General features: G+C 32.9%; 1 protein-coding gene across 5 annotated transcripts in view; it reads left to right on the plus strand.

Annotated features, from left to right (window-relative positions):
• Positions 1-16,783, plus strand: part of Dzip3 (DAZ interacting zinc finger protein 3) — an 85,974-nt gene that overhangs the window by 46,579 nt on the left and 22,612 nt on the right. For 4 of the 5 annotated variants that reach the window (XR_010039415.1, XM_063224912.1, XM_063224913.1 and 1 more), the window contains 8 exons: positions 967-1,584; positions 2,860-2,892; positions 4,160-4,329; positions 5,102-5,146; positions 11,260-11,285; positions 13,397-13,562; positions 14,839-14,934; positions 15,091-15,218. Coding sequence is in view for 4 of the 5 variants with exons in the window: in XM_063224912.1 (XP_063080982.1) it covers positions 967-1,584; positions 2,860-2,892; positions 4,160-4,329; positions 5,102-5,146; positions 11,260-11,285; positions 13,397-13,562; positions 14,839-14,934; positions 15,091-15,218 (1,282 nt within the window). In the remaining variant the exon portion in view is untranslated. The remainder of the gene's footprint in view (positions 1-966; positions 1,585-2,859; positions 2,893-4,159; positions 4,330-5,101; positions 5,147-11,259; positions 11,286-13,396; positions 13,563-14,838; positions 14,935-15,090; positions 15,219-16,783) is intronic. The other variant, XM_063224914.1, reaches the window with a different exon arrangement.

A 16,783-nucleotide genomic window follows, 5' to 3' on the forward strand; every position in this document is an offset into this window, starting at 1 on the left:
GTAAAAATTGCATGCTATAAATGTATTTTGATACCCATACAAATACCAGATACCACCATATAAAAATTCTTATTAGTATCTATTTCTCCTCAGTCCACTTTCCTCTTCTGGAAGTACTTTGGTGTTGAGGAGAATATCAAATAGTTTAATATCGTGCCTTATTCCATTTCATTGATTAAATACCTACTTAATCATTAAATTCATCTGAAGCAGTAAGGGATTGTATTAAATCAGTGCTTCTCAAACTCTGAATGTGTATTGAATCATCTGTCTATTTTGTTAGCATGTAGGTGCAAATTCAGTAAGTCTGGAGTGGGACCTGATATTCCTAACAGTTCCAAAGGGGATGCTGATCCTGTTGGTCTAAAGACCGCACTTTGAGTGGCAAGGCATTAGATCATTTTACATTGTTTTGACATATGGTAGCCACTAAATATATGTGACCATTCAAATTGAAATTAATTTAAATGAAGTAAAATTTAACATACAGCTCATCAGTCAGACAAGCAACATTTCCAGTATTCAGTGAGTAATGGACAATGCAAATATAAAACAACTTTGTCACAGAAAAATCTGTTGGATAATACTGATTAAGATAAAATGCAGTTGTTTAAAGTAAACTATAATAAAACATTGGCAGTTACCATTCTTGAAATTTTGGCTTAGACTTTGATGTCATTTGGGTTGCCAAGCTCATCTACTTGAACAGAACCTTGGGTGGTTGAAAGGATTCTGATGGAAAATAGTCTCTGTGGTACTTTTGCTTAGGAATATACTGTTTTGGTTTAGATATCTTAGCAGACAGGCAGAAAACAGCATGCTTATTGAGGAGTAGGTGTGGCAAAGCACTATCCTATACTTCATTGTTTTGGAATAATTCCTGTCCTACAGAATCTTAGAATGTAAAACCACATAGAAAAAGAGCATTAATGTGGAATATCTTGACTTCTCAAAATTCATTTTCAGATGAAATGCCTATCTTCAAACTTGATTATAATTATTTCTATCATCTGCTTCATATAATTATTATTTCTGGTACTGATATTGTCCGGCAAATATTTGATGAGGCTATGCCACCCCCTCTTTTGAAAAAAGAACTACTCATCCACAAGAATGTACTGGAATCCTACTACAACCACCTTTGGACCGATCACCCTTTGGGTGGATCATGGCATCTGCTTTATCCCCCAAACAAGGAATTACCACAGTCCAAACAGTTTGACTTATGCCTCCTATTAGCTCTCATAAAACATTTGAATGTATTCCCTGCACCCAAAAAAGGCTGGAATATGGAACCACCATCTTCTGACCTCTCTAAGTCTGCAGACATTCTGAGACTGTGCAAATACAGGGATATCCTCCTTAGTGAGATTTTGATGAATGGTCTCACAGAGTTACAATTCAATTCAATTTGGAAAAAAGTTTCAGATATTCTTCTGCGTCTTGGGATGAAGCAAGAAGATATTGACAAAGTGAAGGAGAATCCCATTGAGAATATTTCCCTTGATTACCATCAGCTATCCATCTACCTAGGCATACCAGTACCAGAAATCATCCAAAGAATGCTATCCTGCTATCAACAAGGTATGAAATAATTCTGTACTTCAGCCAGTAAGCCATTATTGTCTGGTCCTGTACCTGTGCCATGCACAATGTAATTGGCAGAGAATTCAGTGAATTCCTTTATTGGGGGAGGTTAGATTATCAAGAAGGTAAGTATAAGTAATAGTGCTAGAGATGTTTCTAGAATACTTTGGAAATCCTAACTTAAGGAAATCTGAAAAAGCTTTCTCGAAAATATAGTATTTAAGGAAAATACTGTACATTTAATGAAAGCACATTTCTTAATGAAATGTAGAGTTCAGCTAGGTGAAGAAGATGAATAAAGATGCTTCATAAAAAAACAAGAACAAAGATATACAAACAAAAATACATTATGATGCAAAGAACTAAAAATTTTATCATCAGTTATGCTAAAGTAGGAGAAATTCATAGACAAAATGCATTCAAGAGAATTTCTTTTATCCTACTGAGACATTTGTATTTTTGTAGAATAATTGTTAAAAGATTTTTAAATGTAAAAGTTGTATCACTTCTCCAAAAGTAGGGATGCCTAAAACCATGAAATACAGGTACTCTGTGTGTTTATTTATTTATTTATTTATTTTTAAACACATTCTCACTAAATTTTCCAGATGTTCTCATGCCTTAGCCAGTGCTAGAGTTGTAGGCATAAGTCACCATGCCTGTCTTGAGCTATTAAACTTTTGTCTGTTTTCTTTTACTATGGGGGCTTGTGTGTTAGTTATTTTTCTCATTGCTGAAATAACTCAAAGCCCATTGTTCAAGGAAGAAAGGTTTATCTTGGCTCACAGTTTGTAGAGGTTTCATTTCTTAGTTCCAAGTGTAAGGTGGCATGGCAAAGGGACATCACCGAGGAGTAACAGTTCGTGACAGGGAGAAGGCAGTAAAGCAGTTAACAAGCCCCAAACCACAATGGTAGCTTCTTTTTGCCCGTTTATTGTCTTTCTAGGCTACACAGCTTATGTTGAGTGCCAGATCAATTAGTGGACTGATTAGTAATCGTGCACCCTTGCTTCCAGTACCATGCACTCTAAATTCAGCCGTCTCTGAGAAGCATCCTTCATTACTTCATGAGGCTTTGGTGGGATGTCTAGATACAAGCTACAACAACTTGTAATATTTATGTTATAACAGATGAGTTAAATTTGTTATGTTTATAGTTAAATATAAAATATATTGGTGCTGGGTAAAAATATGGCTTTTCTTAAACCATATCAGACATTTATTGGTTGAATTTGTAATTGTACATCTAAACTTTTTCTTTGTATACCATAGGAATTGCTCTACAGTCAATAACAGGCAGTCAACGTAAGTACATTTAATAACAAAATACTTAAGTCATTTTGTAACTTGGGATTCCTAAGGGATATTGATTGAGATTTACACTTGGTCAGATAAACTGTATAATAAATTTTAACCTTTTTGTTAAAAGCTTGGTCAAATTACTACTGGTATGAATCTATATAAACTTACTTTGCCTTGGTCATTTAGCTCTTCCCTTTCTTTATATTTCAAATTTATATCCCCAGATAATAATAGTTACAGTTAATAGGGTCAGTGTCAAAACTTTAAAACATCATACTATTTAGATGCTGTCTGAGTGCTAGAGTGTCTACTGTCTAGAGTCTACTTAAGATATTAATAGAATAACATAGTATTTAGTACATACATGACCCAGGTTTACCTATGGATGATGATCTAACGTTTTACTAAAAGGCCACTTTAGCAGGTAAAAATGCCTACCTGCTTTCTTTACCTGTTCATATGTCCTATTTAGCATGGAAAGCTTTATATGTCTAGCAATATGTTGTTTATAGCTATACATTTTTGCTAGATATGAGTTGCTGTTTTTTTTAAATTTCCAATGATGGATTTGCTGATTGATTGAGATAGGGTCTCACTATGATGCCCAGGCTAGCCTTAGACTCTTGAGCTTGAGAGGGTCTCATGCTTTAGCCTTCCTAGTAGCTGGGACTCCTGGTGTATACCACCAAATAGGGATATTTAATTTCCACCAATGTGCTTTTTTAAAGGTAATTTACAATCCACAATTAAAATTATTGTTAAGGAAACAGCACCATGAGTTTGTTTGTAGTTAAATGTTGGACCACTCATGATGAAATTTTGAAACTGAGTCTCTGGGGCATTATCAAAGAATATAGTGTCCAAGAAGTCATGTAATTGAGAGCTGGTGATTTTCTTAAGCAAAAAAGAAAGAAAGTTAATTTGGCTTTTCCTGATTTTTTTTATATTTATGTGCTAAAATATAGCTCATTACATAATTAATGTCAAGACTCAAAAGCCTAGTATTTAGAATCTATATAAATTCTAGAGTATCTAATAACAACATAGTGTTTTGGTTCATGTTGATTAGTTCCAGAATACTCTATTTACCTGTTATTTGGCCATTGATAAATGGCTACCGTGTTTTCATCTACAAATTGGAAACAGTAAAATTATATATATATATATATATATATATATATATATATATATATGCAAACATTTATAATTATGATAATAGTCTTGAAATTTCTTGCATCCAGATTTTCAGTATTTTGTCTTTAATGTTTAGGTATTGAACTAGAAGAGTTACAGAATGAGGAAGAAGACCTAAGTCCACCACTTATGGAATACAATATAAATGTGAAATCAAACTCTGAAATACAGTTAGCAGAAATGAATAAAGATGGAGCCTCTATACCCAGTGAATCTTCAACAGAATCTATTAAAGATCTCCAAGAAGTATAAGCTTTCATTAATAGTTGAATTTTAAAAACTTACTCTGGGCCTTTAGTTGTTGCATTAAAGCATCTCAGATGATTTTATATAATCCTTATTATGGGCTTTCCCCAGAACTCGAATTAGAATATTTCTTTCTTTACTATTTTCTTCCATAGTCTTTCCTTCTGTAACCATTTCTCTCACCAACATGCATTGAACACTTACTATGAACCAGGCATTATGCTGAGTTTCTGAGACTATTTCTTCATCCTAATAGAAGTAGATGTGGGAGGGTAGTAGAAAGAAAGTATAGTAAGGAATAGAGGAGAGGAAAAGAGAAAACTGGGAAATTTCAGTGCCACTTGCATAGAGGTAGAATTAAATCATTTAGGATGAAATCTCCACATTTGTTACCCGTAAGTGGCAACAGTTACTATAAAGGCCCTCATTTCTTCTTGAGCTTAATCTTTCATGGTGGACATGAAAATGTTGTTCTTTCAAAACTTCCCACCTCCTTTTGTTACTCATGTGCATGTGTGTAAGTAAATACTCTTCAACATTTTTCCTTAGCCTACTTATTGATAGTATTGCTGGTTCTTTATATGTCTGATTTTTCAAAGGCAGAAAACTAAGATAAAAAATAAAAATTAATTTTTTCATAAAATCTAGAAAGATATATGACCTATAGTTCCAGAAGACAAAAGATATTAGTCTTTAGGAAAAACACTTTACAAACCACTCATTATATAGCTTGAATTGTATATTAACATATGATTTCTTTCTTATCTATTAGGCAAAAAGTAAGCCGAAGAAAAAGAAAAAAATGAAGACTAAAAAGGTAAGAGTACATATAAATATTATAATAGAAGAATATCTGATTATAACATTTGAGTTTAATTATGTACTCATTGTTAGAATTTAAATTTCTCCAGAAAGACACAAAGTAAAAAAGATTGAATAGCTTAAATGAATATATGACTGTGGTATATAGATTTTTTTTTTTTTTGTCTTTTTGAGACATGGTCTTACTATGCGGATTTTGAACTGGTTTCAATATTGCCACAATCCTCCTGCCTTAGCCTCATGAGTACTGCAAGCCATCTAGAGTGGTTTAAATATGCAGGTCTCTAATTCCTAATTTATACATTTGAATATATAAATATGTATACTGAATTAGTCACTTAGAAATTTCATTAATTTTTCTATACTATTGTAATTTTTTAAATGCCTGCTCATTGTTTTAATAACAGATTTTTTGTCAGATTTCCATATTGAGAAACATTTTTTAATACCTTAATAAATCTTGATTTTTTTCATTTCTGAAAGTCTTCCAGCAATATACTAATGTACTCAAAAATGGACAAAAAATGCTTCTTTCATCAGTTATTTCTTAGTATTTGCCAGCTGCAAAATGAACAAATCATTATTGAGAGCATAACCTTATCAAAAAGTCTCTTAGCTGCTTTAAGAAATATAAGCGACAAACTATTTTTTTAATCAAGCCTATGGCTAATCGTTACACTATGCAAACTTTGTATAGAAAAAATGTTAAATTTTTAGTCAAACATATTTAAATGTTATAAGTAAATCAAGATTATATAAAATTAAGATCTCTTATTATAAACTAATTGATTGTAGTTTTCCCACCTATAATTTGATACGACCACATTATTAGTCATTTGGAAGAGTGTACAAATGTTAAGCATTAATGAAACAATAAAATCGAATTTGCAAAATACTTAGTGAGATCAAAATAACTTATTGTCTAATCTGATAAAAATCTGTCATCATTTTTTCCTAATCATTTATTATACCTTATTTCAGTCAAAACTTATTTGAAAATTACATTTTATATTTAAAGACATGGGAATTTTTCTTTTAAACAGTTATTATCAGATAAAAACATAATATAGTTCATCAAAATTAGTGACTTTTATATTTTTGCAAAATACTAGTAAGTTCCAGGTCTGAATACTACAATTTGACAAGTAAATTCATGACTTTCAATTAGAAAGGAAAGTTCAAGGATATAAAGCATCTCTTCCTTGCGTTCAAAAGATTAAAATACAGTTATGTCTAAATTCTCAACTTTAATTAAATGGAACTATCAAATTGAAATTAAACAGATAACGGCACAGCTAAAAATAAGTGTAAACGAGTTCCAGTAAAGATGGAGGATAGATAACAGCAGGCTACAGAGGCTCCCTGAGATAGTCAACTTAGATTTCAAAATAACACAGCCTGGGGAGTCCCAAACAGAGGAGATGAATATTCTCGATCCAGAAAGAAACTAAGATGGGAAGAACCAATCAAACATACAGTCCCAGTGCTACTGTTGGGAACAGTGAAAGGCTCAGTGATGCCCTTGCTGCAGCGCCCTATGGAGCCATCCAAAATAATGCTGCTTCAACTCACTGGATGTGCAGTCACACTGAGATTGGGGGTTGGCGAGCTGAATGGAGGGCTGAGCTGGCAGGGACCCTGCGTCAACCTGCAGTGAATGATGAGAATAAAAGCATCCCACAAAGAAGGGGGCTCCAACAGAGGACATTTTGGGACCAGGCAACTGGCAAGAACAAGGGGCAGCAGTGACTTCAGTTTGCTCCCTTCCTGAACGGGATTGGTGGGGAGTGCTTGGCCTGGGTCACACCCCTGGCTGAGATCCAATAGGTTATCCCAAACCAATTTCCTACACCTGGTGGCATATACTAAGCAGTGAAGGCTTCAACAGGTTGACTAACCTGGAGGGGGAGGGGCTAGCATACCCTGCCCTTGTTTGCACCTCAACAGCACCCTGCAGTGGGCAGGGCCATCTAACTAGCGTGCTTCAGAAGAAGAATCATAACCAACAAAGAAAGAAACTGAGGCCTTCTATATACACATGTATGGACGAAACAAAAAATATGAGAAGAGGAAGCAACAAGAAAAAGTTCCCAGCCCCCAACCCTGAGAATATTGATCCAGGAAAGGTAAATACAGAGGAGACTGAGGACAGCAACATGCAATACCAGACATGCCACCAGTGGACATAAAAAGATATATTCAGGACCTCATAGACAAGTTCAAAAGTGAAATATTTAACCAAGTAAAGCATGATATAAATAGATTAATAAAAGAAATGCTAAGCACCTCTCAAGAAGACACAAATGGAAGAATGGAGGAACACAACAAAAGGGGAGAATTGTTTGATGAAGAATATAAAGAAAACATAGAGTACATGAAGCAGGTTCAAAGAGATTACCAGGAAACTAAAACTCCATTGAAAGCTGGCAAAACTGCTTGGAAGAAACTTAAGGGTGGATTATCCAAACTGGAGGACAGGTTTGCATTGTGGAATCATGAAAGGAAAAATTTCTTAAAAATAACAAGAAAACAAGCAGTAACAATACAAAGGCTAGAAGATGACAAGAGGATCTACAACTTAAGAAAAAAGAATGTGAATGAACAAGTAGGGGTACAAACAAAGGAACTACAAAGGCTATTCACAGAAGTAAGGAAAACACCCCAAACATAGGAAAAGGAAGTGATACTCAAATGTATGAAGCATACAGAACTCCAGCCACCTACAACCAAAACAGATCTATACCCAGGCAAATAATAAGATCACAGAAATCCAATATAAAAACAGAATATTAAAAGCTGCCAGAGACAAGAAACAAATTACTTACAAGGGAAAGCTTATGAGAATTACAGCAGACTTATCAACACAAACTATCAAATCAAAACGAGCCTGGAGTGAAGTATTCCAAGCCTTGAAAGAAAATAACCTCCAGCCCAGATTAAGCAAAACTATCTCTAGAAATTTGTGGAGAAACAAGATGCTTCTAAGACAAGGAGGAACTAGGGGAATTCACGGCCTCCAATCCAACTCTACAGAGAATACTGCAGGACATTGTAAAGAGAAAGAAAAGTACCAGGATTCCAGGAACAGTGGCAGAGAGGCCTCAATGAATGGAGCAGAAAGTGAAATGAAGAAGACAGACAACTAATGGCAGAAAAAGAGCACAACAGAAATGAGGCAGACAAGATTGGCTATAATCTCTAATATAGATGGCCTTGATACACTAAATTTTTTTAAAAAAAGAGAATCACAGGCAGAGTAGATCAGGAGGTAGGGTCCACCAAGATGCTCTTTATAGGAAATATAATTAACCTGAAAAAGGGTTTATGGACAGAAAATCAAATATGAGAAAACAATGCTGTATGTGACAGGGAACCAGAGAGTGATAGGGGCAACTAGACTAGTAATTGAGGATAGGTGGGAAAGACAGGCTTTAATAGGTAAAGGAATACAACTAGAGATCAAGTCCAGGAGGGAGAAGGTTTGGAACCACTTAGGTAAATAGCAGGTTGCCCCCCCCCCAATTTAAAACTGAGGGTGTTGGTGAGACCAAAAAATGTACAGTATTCCCTGGGGGAGTGAAAGGGGAGAAATAGTCTTTAAAAAGACAGCAGAAGATAAATTATTAATAGTGTATCAGGAATCAAAACCCATATTACCCGCACCACTCTGCTTAGATAGAACTTATTCTGTACCAGTTTGTCTACAAGCACTAGATCTGAGGGCACAGACAGCCATCCTAAAAATGTCAGAATATAGCACAGCAATCATCTTTAATTTCCTATTAACTTAATCTGGAGACCTGTTTAACCTATACTGTTATATCATGACTGATCTTAGTTAAATCTGGTTTGTTTGATTGGTGTTTGTTATTGATAGATTTTATTCAAAACTGTTATAATTGATAGTATCAAGTTTGAGAGTATAGACAACTATATTAAAAATGACAAGATTCACTACAATACCCATTCTGGTTTGTTTACTGTACCTGTTTTTTGCAGTTTAACACTATCTACAAAGTAGTGCTTCTATCAATACTGTTATATACTGATATATTCAATTATACTATATCTGATGATATAGCCACTTCTATTGAAGATAACAAGAAATAACACAGAAACCATGGTATAACTCCTTGTACAGCGGTTTTACATGTCTTTTTCATTTTATGTATCTATAGGAATATGTTCTGTTCTGTCCTACTTGGTTTTATTTCCCCCTGTAATATCAAGGATACAAATACATGTTAAGACTCATGCATGCATAGAACCTACGAACAGTTTACAAGAACTGATCTTACAACACATGATGAAATGCACAAACACTTTGAATGAAGAAAGACACTGTAGTACCCAGTGCTGATCCCAGAGTGTCATGATGTGAAATCCGGCAGTACTATTATTCTTTGTCCAGAATGATTTTAGTCTGCTTCTGTTGTTTAATCTTAATATAAATGAAGATATGGATCTGCATATATGCTTAAGTGTATAGGATAGATAACGATATTACTAAGTTTTTGCTGGATAGTTGAATAGAACTATTTGCAATCTCGCTGTTGAATTCCCACTTATATGTTCCACTTTTGTATCTTGAACAATTATTTGTAAGAGGACAATATGTAAATATCAACTACTGATTTATTACTGTTTCTTTTTCTTTGAATGTATGTATTATATCTACCCATTTACTGTTTTGTTTAGTCTTTCTTTAAATAAAAAAATCAGTGTAAACACCACTGAAAAATCTATATGTACTAATATTAAAATAGGAGCTTTTTGTTTCTTTAACATTCTGAGATTTTTTTCCATTGTGTACCCTATTAATTATTTTTTGTAACATATCTACCTAACAATAGTCCTTAAAAATACCTATCAAGAATCTGGAAGAATATGAAAAAAAGTAAAATGTATATAGAAAATAGAAGTATAGACAGCTTTTAAATCATATGTATAGGGACTATATATCTACATGTTTCCCTTCTTTAGTAAGATATTTAGTATTTATTTAGCTTCTAATATGTCCAAACTATACGTAGCCTAAATGGGGGTTAATTAGATCCTTCTGTCTTCCACCCAGGGTTAGAATGGGCAAAAGAATAAAAGGTTCTTGTGATGAAATGTTAGGGAAAAGAAAAGAAACAAAAGGAAACAAATCCAGACCTTCAATTTGGGTGCCATCTCAACAATGAAGAGCTTGCAGAGATGCTTTTCAGAGAGGTTCCTATGGACTGACATGAAGTTATCATGGGAAGAACTAATACAGTTTGAGAAATAATCATTATCTACAAAATATGTTCACTGTAAACACTCAAATGTCTTTTCAACTCAGATATTTAAGTACACTGGAACCAGAGTAAGAGTTGGTAATTCTAAATCATAAAATCAAATTGGTCCTGAGCATTGAACATGGCAGTAACCTGAAACATAATAATCTAGAAAAACATTGTTTGTATTTATAGTGATTTTTTTCCCTGTAGAATAAACCCTGAAGTTTCTTGTAACCAAGAAATGGTAAAAATTAGTACGTTATTTAATGTGCTTTGTCATTGATACTACCTTTCTGTAGTTTTACTTTAATGAACATAAAATTTAGGAATTTTGAAGACCTCCTTCCAATATGTACAATTCTTAATGTTTCAATCCAATTTTCCTTTATATGAGTTTCTAAACATTTTTCTAGTTAGTGTAGGAATAAGTGGGAGATATATATACTCTGTTCCAAATATTATCAGTATGTAAAAACTTAACTCAGTATCCATCTTTATTATCTCAAATCAGTGATTTTCAAGTTACGTGCAATTACTTAGAAGTAGATTATAAAATTAATTTGTAGTTCACAAATTCCATTTTTAAAAGGGTAATATAATAAATAGGAATGGAAACACCACAACCGCACTTCATCACACACCATATAGATACCTCATCGAATCCTTATTTCAGTTTTCTGCTCATAATTAAAGGTAAGTAAGTAAATACATAATATAATATGAAAGATATTTATTTGATTGTGATAAAAATGTTTTGTAAACATTGACAGATAAATACAGATGTACCACTATGTTGTGTTAATATAGTTAACATAGATTATTAATTCTTGATGCTATTTTTCAGAGTAAGGACTCAAAAGAAGAAAAAGTGTAAGTATTAATTTAATTGTTATGGTTTTTTTAGTATTTTAATGTATGCTTTCCTATAGTATAGTCTTTTGGGAAGTATTCTCACTAAGAAAAATAGTTCTTTGTCAATAAGTTGCTACAGTTTTATAGAACATTGCAAAAAGTTAAACTATTTCTTTTGAGAGAATAGTCTTTTACTGGTTTTTTAAACTTATGCAGATATTCAAGTTATCTAATGCTCAAGGCTTCCTTTAAGGACTAAGTCAAGTTCTTTTATAGTCTACATTATGTTAGCCAAATCTAGACAGAAACTTAACTTTAAAGTATAGTTTGTTATTATTTCCTAGAAATTCCTTTATGGAAGAGGTTAGAGTTTTTAAATCTCATTTCTTGAAAGTTAATGTTGAATATTTAATAGAAATGTTTTAATGTCAAAAGATCACTGTGAGATGTATTGTCTAGCCATATAACCAATGACAGCATTTTAAACAGTGAAAACAGCACACAATCTAATGAAGGTATCGTTCTCATCAGAAGTTAGTAACTCAGTGTTAGTAACTTTAGAGAATTTTAAGAACATAAATTAGGCTGTCTTTAAAATGACAGCAAGAACATATTATGTTAACTTTAAGGCTACCACTTGTGGTAGACAATACATAAAATGGTAAATCAATCCAAATGTGTTTTCACTTTCCTTGACAAAAGTTTGAGTCATTGGAGCAGTAGTTTTTCTCCCATTTGGCTATCTCTACATGCCATAAAATAGTAATACTGAATCAATGTCATTCATTATTTTTCTTACATTATACATCCAAATTTGGAAGATGATCAAATCAGCTAGTAAGCTTTGTCTTTAAGTGAGAATTTTCAAATACATGCACAATTAAGGACAATAGTGTATATGCTTATCATTCCAATTTAATGATTATTACTGCATTGCACATTTGTTTTATATTTCTGTGATATTTTGTTCTCTAAGTATTTTTAGCTCCAAACTTACTTGTAATTTTATATTTTCATGCTTCAGTTTATATCTCTTGAAATACAAACATTTTCATGTATTATCCTACTTGCTATTATTGTACTTAAAATTTTAAGAATAACTTGGGATAACTTTTCAAAAGTACAAATTCATCTATACGTTTTCACTTGTAGAAAGATGCCTCGAAATGTTTACTTTTGTTAAGGCTCCTTAGGTAATTTAGAAAAGTAATTGAATCTGAGAACCAGTGATTTACAAAGAGTTGATTTCATTAAACTTTACAAATTGCTAGATCATTCTATAATATCTGAACAATAGTGGCTATTTATAGTGTTTTATGAAGTACTCCCCAGACATTAGCTATCAGTGTTTTAGATGTCAGTGTCCTGAAAAGTAAGTGTATCCTAGAGTTTCCAGTAATAAAAGTTATTTATATCATATTATATATATAAAAATACTGATTTTTGTCACCATTCAGTGAGATCAGAAATTTAGTTATATTATAGGCCAACTAAAAGGGTGTTAGCATGCTTTTAAAGTTTAGACCTAAGTATAAAAATTGTTTGATTGCCATTTTATATACAGTATTTTTAATGGCATCTAGTGAAATCTGTTGTTACTGTAGTTTTTTAAGTCTTGTTACAGAAGAAGCCTTCATTTTACAATCTACTTTATATTTTTATGTACAACATTCTATTTAAATTTATATTAGACCAATACACTAATTCTAATTAAACTTACCCAGCAAGAATATGGAGTGTGTGTGTGTGTGTGTGTGTGTGTGTGTGTGTGTGTGTAAATAATGAGGTGAAAATGAGTGGCAGTATTTCTCAAAATATTGTTCCTCAAAGTAACTGATGTTAATAGTTTCAATTTGAAAAATGAGCTCTGTGGTCTCAATTCTTGAACGCACTGGGATAGACAGTTAAATAGCTCTATCAAGTGCTGTATGAAATTTGCTACTATTCATTTTGAATGCTCAAAACAAAGGACAGTTTCTTTGGACAGTTTCAGTGGACAGTTTCTTTGACCAAGGACCCTTCTAATGCTGAGCATCTTATGAGACTAATACAGTACTACTTTGTAAAGCAATAACTTAAGCTAAAAGCACTGTATAAAAAATATCACATCAATCATGTCACCACTGTAGTTCCTATATCAGAGAAAAGGAAGAGCAGTTGAAGAAAGAACAAACAAATCCACACACAGTGGGTAGATTTATGAAGGATGATGCAAGTGATATTCAGGAAGATTCTGCAACTGAAGACAAGTTCTACAGCCTTGATGAACTGCATATTCTGGACATGATAGAACAGGTAAGCATGACTGAAGAGCACACACACTTGCCTTTCTCTTCAGAGATAGTTGCTACCTTTTTCTCAGAGGCTTAACATAATTTTTGAAAAGTTCAGTGGTTTATGCTTTTGTTGATAGAAAAGGCAGAAAGGATTGTTGAAGGATGACAAAAAATCTTAGAGACTATACAGTTTTTACATTGCTTTTCACACTATTTTTTGGTTTTTAACTACTGGGCAAAAATGATTACAAATTCATTCTTTGTAAAAGATTTTTGAGCACCACAAGAAAAAACAAAACAAGACAAAACAAAAAAAACTATCATATCCTATAGTTGATAAAATATCATGAGAAAAATAGTTTTATAAAACATTTATTTTTATTAAATCTGGTTATTTTGAAAAGTCTATGAAATGTTAATATATGACAGTTTTTCCTGGCTCTTTTTGTGGTAGTCATTGCTTGAAATGATGTACCTATATGTAAAAAGGTATATGAATAATAAATTTATGACAGCATTTAATTAAATAAAGCAAATGAGAATAATAAAACTCATTTAACTGAATCATGAGAATTCAATGGTAGCCTGCTTTGGATTTAAATATAATGGTGTATATTATATAGAGATGTTCACTGTCTAAAGAGCACAGTTAGTAAAAGTATGTCCATGATTGACAGTACAACATTCATGTAATTGTAGCATATGTACAATTTGACTGAAATTATGACCACTGATTATTATTCAATATCCAGGAGAATGGTAAGAACTGAAAATTAGAATTAAAATGTCACAGGTAATTTCAAATATTTATTTACTTTAAAACATTTAATACCTACCTGGTATCAAGAGCTATGCTAAGACATGATGCCTATTTTCAGTTATTTGCAATCTACTGGAAAAGTTTAATAGCAAAGTTAAATATTCAGTGCAGTGATCAAATACATGCAATTGAGACTGCTTGAGTTACTATTTGTGTGACCTTGGGCGAATTACTTACTTGTTTTAACATTTTCAGATTTGAATAATGAATGCTGTCTTATACACTTCTTATAATAAAATCATTACAAAGAAAATACTTAAAAAGAGGAAGCACGCAAGTAGTGTTACCTAGTTTTAGCACCAGGAACAAAGAATTTAAGGTGTTGCTTGGTGAATGCTGTAATCGGGGGAAAGTGGGCTTATCTAATTAGGAAATAGTAGCTATTAGTAGGAGTTAGCTTTAAAGCCTCTACAATAACTATATATTAGTGTTTTTAGGAGCACAATGAGACATGCATGTTTTATTTGCTTAATAGGGCTCAGCCGGTAAGGTAGCAGCAGACTATCAAGAAACTGAAAAGGAAAGGCTTGCTCATCAACAGCAGCTTTATAAACTTCACTATCAGTGTGAGGTAAGTACTTTTGCCATTAGATATCGTGGAAGTAAGAAGTATATCAAATATTAAATTTAATATTTTCATTTTTAAAGGAACCCAGTTTGTTTGTTGTTTGTTTTAGTTTCTGTCCCGACTTGAACAGAAATAACTGAAATATTTTATGTTGGTCAGAATTTCAAAAAGCAGTTGAAAACTGCGACATTTCGGTGGCAAGAAAATCAAATGCAAATTAAAAAGAAAGAAAAAGTAATAGCATCTCTTAACCAGCAAGTGGCTTTTGGAATCAATAAAGTTTCCAAGTAAGTATAAAATTTTTGAAAAAGGGGCAGTTCTGGATTGGCCTTGTCTATTATGTGTAAAAGATCATCCCTGTGTAGCCACTAGGTGGCAGTGCAACGCCACAGTGGAAATTCCAGAGCATTTTCACTTGCTTGTAGACCATCCCTATTTTTGCCTTACCTCGTGCACTGAGAAGTACTCAGCTGCTCACTGTCTCTATATATCAGGCTTTTCGTGTATCGCCTGAACAAGTGTGAAGGTAATAGAATTACATGAAAAGGATAATTAACTTTTAGGTCATGACTGTTAATTTGCAAAAATAGAATCAATGTTTGTCTGTTTCTTCACAGCATATAAGTACATTTGTCAAAGACACCCATGGTATTAGTTAAATGCTTTTTTTATATTGATCAGCCAAAAGCCATGTTCTAACCCTGCGAGACAGAAAACATATCAGTTCAGGGAGATTCTTTCCATCTCCATTGATTTCATTCTCTCTTACCACTTTCAGTATTAAATGCCAAAAACGAGAAATTGTGACTAACTTCACAGAGAGAAATGAGTGACCTGCTTTATTCCTTTTATGCTAATCACTTCCTTACAGGAATGATTTGCTATAGAGTGTAGTTTTGTAACACATGTTAATAAACAGTGCTATCATATATCCATGAAATTTCACTTAAAATCCACTGCAGTTTCTAGAATACTAATAGGAAGAATAGGTAAAAACTAGAGAATGTTGTAGATTAGAGTTCAATTATATTAGATATATCACACAAAATTGGACAAATATTTGGAAGCCACTTATGTCGTAAATTTTCTTGCATATATGTCAAACATGAAAAGATTTTTACAAAATACTATATGCCACAGTCTCGGCAATGTAATTCAGTTGAAGATACCTTTAGAATTGCTCCTGCTGTAGTTAGATCCCCTGAGGTCAGAAGGAAATGAAGACATGAGGAAATGAGCAAACTATGATGCTTATCTGTATTTGGATTCAAAACTTTCTCTATAGCCTGATATATGTCAATTAATCTAGAAATATATAGCATTAGAGATCAAAAAAGTAAATTCTGTGATTGTGAATGAGCTGCCTTTCTCCTTTGCCATCTGAAGATATCCCTCCTCAATCCTGAGAGCAGGCTTATGTACCCTGATATGCTTAAGGCCCCATACAGACTTTGTTAAGGAATATATACATTTTCACACAGGAGCATTCAGTAGTGAACAGTCACAAATATGTATGAAGCCTTTAATACCATAAGTCTTTTGAGTGACATTTTGGACCCTAGCCATAATAATAGATTAACCTATGGGAATTAAAATTACATATAGCAAGGGGACTGTTGGTTTTACCAAGATGTAGTATTCTCGTTATTCACAGCTCCTGTTCTTACAACTTTAACATCCTAGACATGGTACCATAAATAAACACAGGAACACTGTAAAAGGTAGAAGAATGACCTACCAGTCTTGACATATAATGCTACATCAGGGCCTAAATATTGAGTTTTTGTCAGTGAGTTTGGGCACTGAAATGGAGAAGAAAACATGATATATTAAACAATGAAATTTGAGGAAT

The sequence above is a fragment of the Cavia porcellus genome, unplaced genomic scaffold (assembly GCF_034190915.1).
Source record: "Cavia porcellus strain 051 isolate PalLab524CR breed Dunkin Hartley unplaced genomic scaffold, mCavPor4.1 scaffold_15, whole genome shotgun sequence".
NCBI classification, from domain to species: domain Eukaryota; kingdom Metazoa; phylum Chordata; class Mammalia; order Rodentia; family Caviidae; genus Cavia; species Cavia porcellus.